Source organism: Salvelinus fontinalis, chromosome 27 (assembly GCF_029448725.1).
Source record: "Salvelinus fontinalis isolate EN_2023a chromosome 27, ASM2944872v1, whole genome shotgun sequence".
NCBI classification, from domain to species: domain Eukaryota; kingdom Metazoa; phylum Chordata; class Actinopteri; order Salmoniformes; family Salmonidae; genus Salvelinus; species Salvelinus fontinalis.
This window is the reverse complement of record NC_074691.1, coordinates 5,332,565-5,339,411: the sequence shown is the minus strand read 5'-3', so window position 1 is coordinate 5,339,411 and position 6,847 is coordinate 5,332,565. Positions and strand designations below refer to the sequence as shown.

The window sequence follows — 6,847 nt, the reverse complement described above, 5'->3', positions numbered from 1 at the left end:
ATCTATACTTTTATTCAAGTATAACTATTGAGTACTTTTCCCACCACTGTATTTTATAACGATCCCTAATTTGCTTTAATGAACTACTAAAATAGTGATTTTGTCAGACAGCATAGACAGCAGCTCTACACTTTATTGAGTGACTGATCAATTCATCCTTCCATCCCTCCTCAGTCTTCCTCTCTTCTCAAGACCCAGTGAGGGTGGAGCTCAGTCAGAGAGCTGTTGAGGAACTGGTTAGGAAGAACACTTCTACAGCCAGAGAGGTGAGAGATCACACATGGTTTAGATGGTAAATACTTATGTCCCCTTAGCGGTTCATCACGTAAGCAAAAGGGAATACTTTCCATTATCTATGTTTATTTACATTAGTGCAAATTATCTACTGATATTGGTGGAATTTCTTACCCCTTTTGGCTGTATGAAAGTGAATTTCCCCTCAGGCACACACATTTGTTCTTTGTTATTACTCGAGCCACTGCCTGTTCAGCCCAATATCATCCAGAAGGCGAGGTCAGTACAGGTTCATCAAAGCTGGGACCGAGAGACAGAAGCTGTTTTTCAATCTCAAGGCCATCAGACTGTTAAATAGCCATCACTAACACAGAGAGGCTGCTGCCTACATACACAGACTTGAAATCAGTGTCCACTTTAAGGAATGGAACATTAGTCACTTTAATAATGTTTACATATCTGGCATTACTCATCTCATATGTATATACTGTATTTGATCCTATTCTACTGTATCTCAGTCTATGCTGCTCTGACATTGCTCATCCATATATTTATATATTCTTATTCCATTACTTAGATTTGTGTGTATTAGGTATTTGTTGTGAAGTTGTTAGATATTACTGCACTGTTGGAGCTAGGAACACAAGCATTTAGATAGATACTACTGTACTGTTGGAGCTAGGAACACCATCATTTAGTTAGATATTACTGCACTGTTAGAGCTAGGAACACAAGCATTTCGCTACAACTGCAATAACATATGTATGTGACAAATAACATTTGATTTATTATGAAGGTCATGTGTAAAATGTACTTTTCCCCACTCATTCACCCCATCTCTTTACGTTGCTTATGCATATTCAGTGGCCTGACTGCATCCAGACTATGTCAATCCTGGTAGATCTGAACCTAATGCAGCTTGGAGTGATCGGGTGACAGAAGTCACATTTAGGTGCCAGGTGTAACTGAGGCCATAGATGCTCCATATCCATTACTCTGAGTGTTTTATATAATATGACAATGTGTTTCTGTGTTGCAGTCAAGAAATGGAACGGCAAGGCCACAGAACATGACATAAGCAGAGCTATGGGAGTAAACCTCAAGCCCCTGGTAGAGCCGGGGGTGGTGTTTACCACTCCACCATGCCTTCAGCAGGCTTGAAAAGTGGGATTGATACTGTTTTTCATACTAAGATGGACCAAGAGTCTGTTGATTGGTCGGTCATTGGGTTCATTTGACTTACAATATGTTCAAATCAAGCTTTATTTATACAGCAGACATGGATGCAACCCAATAGAAACAGGAAAAACAAAAGAAAAATCCACACCAAACTTAAAGACAGGAAGCAAACCAAAATAGTAGCACAACTAAAAGGTGTTGACTCTCCACATCTATCAAGACAACTGGAGCACTGGGCCAGACACTCTTAAATAGAACCTGGGCCAGGTCAGGTGAAACACCTTCCTGCTAACGAGATGGAGAAGCCAGCACAGGTGTAACACATACTGACTAACCAATCCAACCTCAAAACATAAATGGAAAAACCAAAGCCTGTAACACCTTCCCCCTTAAGACAACAAATATATCCTATATTTTTGTTTGACAAGTTAGCTTACCACCAACAGAAACAACTTCCATTTCACATTATAAATCAACTACAATGCTTCACCTTCTACAACATAAACATGGTGTCTACTGGCTGTCAACAATTAAAAACACGTATTTCTAAATAATAATATACAATCGTATCTTTTCTCCTTTTTCTTTCTATAGAATCCTAAAACTCACTAGCTTCTAGAACTCTCGTCTTCCTAAAACTCACTAGCCTCTATTCCACTTGGAACGAGTCCAAACAAAACTAATCTCCATTACGGAAAAACGTGCAGTCAAAATAAATTCTGATCAAATGTACCCCCCTTTGTTAATATGTATTGGCAATAATTAACTTAAATGGTGAGGCATGGAATAATATAAATGTATATATTTTGAATGTTTGAAATATGAGTAGGTGATTTGAGACATGCTTCTTCAGTAGTGGAATAAAGACAATTAGCACTTGAATGTTATCAAGAAATACTGGAGTGATGTAAGATTGTTAATAGAGAAATGTATTATACTGCGTCCATGTGTATTTCTTTCTTTCTTTTAACCTTCATTTAACAGTAACCGAAAGGTTGCTGGATTGAATCCCGAGCTCTAACCACTAACCTAGTGGTTAGAGCGTTGGGCAGTCATTGTAAATAAGTCAGTTAAGAACAAATTCTGGCTTACAATGACGGCCCAACGCTCTAACCACTAGGCTACTTGCAAGTAAGTTGAAATTAAGTTATTTTCAAGTCACTGAAAAAACTACCCGAAAATACATATTTTCAACTTTCCCCTACAACCGAACGAACGTATATTGGACATCGGGCATAATCTTCTTTTCAATTACATTTTGCTAGGTGGAATAGGCCAATGTCAAAACACATTTTTAACGTGTCCAAATCAATAACCAATATGTAGAAACAGTTTGGGATAAATTAAAAACCTAAACATAAAATGTGCTATATACATAAAATGTGCTATATACACAAACATCTGCCACAATAATCATATTACTTGTATTTTTTAAACAAGCACCTTATAAACTGCACAAACGCTGTTGTTTTGACAAGAAGCAATAAATCACTGATTTCGATTAGGTTGTAAGTGCTGTTGAAATTAGCACAACTAAAAAAACACATGGAAATTGGAGATATCTTTCACCTCACTGGTTAGAGGACAACCTGCAGAAGACAGTCAGCAACATTTTGGAGTGATGCATTTAAATGTAGGGGTCGCTGAACAAAGGAACACAACACTTATTTGTCATCACTCATCGATATTATGTTGAAATCAACTGTGCGAGAGGAGGGAGATGAGGTTGCATGTCCTGTTAAAACTAACAGCTCAAAAACCACACGGAATCTGGGAATAATGTGTACATCACTGGTTAGAGGACAATTTGTAGAAAACAGCTAGCTACATTTTTGATTCAAGTGGGTCACCAATGTAGTAAACAGCTAGATACATTTTGAAGTGTTGCATTTTGATTCAAGTGGGTCACCAACGTGTAACATAACTATTTTTTTGTTAGTCACGTTTTGTTAAATCACATAAATAGTACTCTTTCAAATCAGAGCCTGGATTTTACCCGAGGCTAATATCCATATCATGCTGAAATCAATTGATAAACTGCAAACGTTTAGGCTTCCACATTGTGACATTAAAATACTCATACTACAATGTTAAAACATTCTACATTGTGACATTATTTCATTGATATCATGAAACAACTCCTTCATCTATGTATTTTCTGATATTTGATCAGAGATCTTTTATCAGATTATCTCTGGTCACAGCTATAAGATTTCTCTCCTGTGTGTGTTCTCTGGTGTTGAGTCAGAATGCTAGATGTAATAAAACTCTTCCCACATTGATTACAGCTAAAATATTTCTCTCCTGTGTGTCTTCTCTGGTGTACTGTCAGATGGCCAGATTGACCAAAACGTTCCCCACATTGACCACAGCTATAAGGTTTCTCTCCTGTGTGTGTTCTCTGGTGCACTGTCAGATCGCTAGATTGACCAAACCTCTTCCCACATTGATCACAGCTATAAGATTTCTCTCCTGTGTGTGTTCTCTGGTGTCGAGTCAGATTGCTAGATTCAGTAAAACTTTTCCCACATTGGTCACAGGTATAAGGTTTCTCTCCTGTGTGTGTTCTCTGGTGTCGAGTCAGAATGTTAGATGTAATAAAACTCTTCCCACATTGATCACAGCTATAGGGTTTCTCTCCTGTGTGTATTCTCTGGTGCACTGTCAGATCACTAGATTGACCAAAACTCTTCCCACATTGACCACAGCTATAAGATTTCTCTCCTGTGTGTGTTCTCTGGTGTAAAGTCAGAGAGCCAGATGTAGTAAAACTCATCCCACATTGAGTACAGCTAAAATATTTCTCTCCTGTGTGGATTCTCTGATGAATTTTAATGCCCGATGAGGAGGTGAATCTCTTCCCACAGTCAGAGCAACAGTGAATTATCTTCCCTGTGGATCTCTGCGGGTGTTTCTTGAGGTGTTCTGATCTGGAGAGACTCTTCTCTGCCTCATCAGCATCATGAGGTTGTTGAGGCTCCCCATAGGATTCACGATAGCCACGTCTCTCTCCTGTGTGAACAACAAAGTCAGACAGACAGTTAAAGGCCCACAACAGAGGAAATCCACTGTAAAAGGTGATGCCAACAGCGTAGCCATGATGTTGTAAACAATTTAAGTCTGTAATGAATGTTACAACTATTTTACAATTGTCTTAAAATGAGCAAGAATAGTCAAATATTGTCTTGTTTTCACATTATTAGTAACATTGATGATTGTAGGCTAGAAATAAGTTATTTGTGTTGTTGAAACTCTAGTCAGTGTGCCAGATGACTTTTGGTCTCCAATTTTGGCCCCTTTCTGTGTTTGCTAAGATGGCCGCACGAGGGCGATGCACACACAATTTGGTTGCAAAAACTCCTCCATGCTAATGAGGAAACTACTTGTTATGGATGTAGTATATCTGCTAATGAGGAAACCACTAGTTATGGATGTTGTATATCTGCTAATGAGGAAACCACTAGTTATGGATGTTGTATATCTGGTAATGAGGAAACCACTAGTTATGGATGTACTATATCTGGTTGGAGCAAAAATGGTGAACGAAGATTTTAGTTTTTCACAATGTATTCTCAATATTACAGCGCACTATCAGCGCAAGATCAGGAGTGCTACTCAAGGAAACTTACATTAAGCTCTGTGTCTATTCACTAGTTCACCACCGTGGGGGAAAACTCAGGGGAGTTCTCATAGGCTGACAGCAAAAATATCCTCCATTTACAGGTTACTTATGAATGCAATACGCATTACTTTTAGATTATAATTGTAAGGCTCGTTTGAATCTCCTGCTTAATGTAATGTTTGTGTTTTTGTCTCAAATCAACTGCTTTATACAAAAAAAAACACTTCAACCAGAGAAATGCTATTTGGCTAGCTTTGCCATCAGCCTGACAATAAGGGTTTGTACACTAAGTGTTTAGAAATTGGCCCATAACCTCAGCTAGCAACAACATAGACCTACTGTACGACCCATAACTTCACCTAACAACAAATATACCCATGTCGTGATGTTTGTCATTTGACTGTAATTCAGAAAATGATTTCCTGGATCAGCTGATGATAGTTGAACATGTGACTGTAACTAACCAGCTACAAAATGAAGTACTATGTGTAATTATTGAAGAACTGCATTAATGACAGTATCGATTTGGGTGTTGTCAATAAAGTTAAGGTGACTCTCAGTTACAACCATTGGATATAGTAAACTCTGAAATTATTTAGGATTTCTGTGCCCATGAAAACTGTTTTCCCAGTGTAATATAAGAAGACACTAAATGTTACGTAGGTAGAGTGCATTTCAGAGACTGAATACAAAAAACTGTACGAACAGGACAATAACCTAAACCACAAGGCCAAATCTACACTGGAGGAGCTTACCAAGATGACATTGAATGTTCCCGAATGACCTAGTTACAGTTTGGACTTAAATCGTCTTGAAAGTCTATGGCAAGACTAAAAAATGGCTTTCTAGCAATGATCAACAACCAACTTGACAGAACATGAAGGATTTGAAAAAGAATAATGAATATTCACATGAAGATCTGTCGCCTATTGGATGACATCACAACTCCCATCAAGCCAACTTGATTTATATAAAAAAAAAAATCTTCCCCTTTAGTGTGTTTATACTTTACTGTATTTATATATCACTTTTCAACAGGAAAAGTTTAAAAATCACTGGAGGACGTCAGGAACAATTCCGACAGTACAAAAACATATTCAAGTGTAGAATGCCCTTTTAAAAATCACACTATAGTTCAACAACTGCAGAGTTTGCCTGTTTTATAAGATAGTACTCACTGTATTTGCTGGTGTTAATTAGATCAATGTCCCTGTTTTATAAGATAGTACTCACTGTATTTACTTGTGTTAATCAGTTCTCCAGTCTTCTCTTCTTCGTCCTCCTCTAAAGTGACAGTGATCTCTCCCTCTTCATCCTTCATTCCAAAAACGTCTTCATCTTCTTTCACTTCATCCTCCACTCCAAAAACTGCATCTTCCTCATTTTCTTTCACAGTAACATCCTCCTCCTCTTTCACTCTGAATGCGTCTTCCTCTTCTTTCTCTTCTTCTTTCACGGTAACAGCCTCACCCTCTACTTGTTTTTGTATTGTAACATCCTTCTCCTCCTCCTCGTCTTTCATGAGAGCTTCTTTCTCAGTCCAGCAGACCTCTTCTTTAGCAGGAGGAGAGTACCTTAGTGAGCTCATGGTCGTGGATAATAGCTAGTTAGCATTAGCGAATAGACTAGTGCTAACTTAACCAGCCAGCTAGTTGACTTACAACGTAAATATTAAATTAAATGGGGTAGCTAGTTGTTTCCACATAAGTATGTTTAAATCATAGTGGCAAATAAACCACGAAATTGTCTAAAGAACTTGAATGTTCCGACTTTGTTGGCTAGCGAGCTGCCGAGGTGGCTGCAGTTGTTAAA

At 38.1% G+C, this 6,847-nt stretch overlaps 1 protein-coding gene across 2 annotated transcripts; it reads right to left on the bottom strand.

The window, feature by feature from the left end:
• Window positions 1-1,036: 1,036 nt before the first annotated feature.
• On the bottom strand, window positions 1,037-6,847 carry LOC129824902 (gastrula zinc finger protein XlCGF17.1-like). 2 transcript variants are annotated; one of them, XM_055884460.1, is made up of 2 exons: window positions 6,269-6,847; window positions 1,037-4,425 (listed from the first exon to the last, which is right to left on the bottom strand). In XM_055884460.1, exons 1-2 carry the CDS (start codon window positions 6,621-6,623, stop codon window positions 3,602-3,604), a joined length of 1,179 nt encoding a protein of 392 aa, XP_055740435.1. In that variant the 5' UTR covers window positions 6,624-6,847; the 3' UTR covers window positions 1,037-3,601. The 2 variants fall into 2 exon arrangements, with proteins under 2 accessions (XP_055740435.1, XP_055740436.1); XM_055884461.1 differs by having other exon boundaries at window positions 6,278-6,847.

Coding starts and splice junctions, on each gene's coding strand:
- LOC129824902 (XM_055884460.1), bottom strand. CDS start 6,623: ATGAGCTCACTAAGGTACTCTCCTCCTGCTAAAGAAGAGGTCTGCTGG. Junction 4,426..6,268: donor GATTAACACAAGTAAATACA/GTGAGTACTATC, acceptor TTGTTCACACAG/GAGAGAGACGTGGCTATCGT.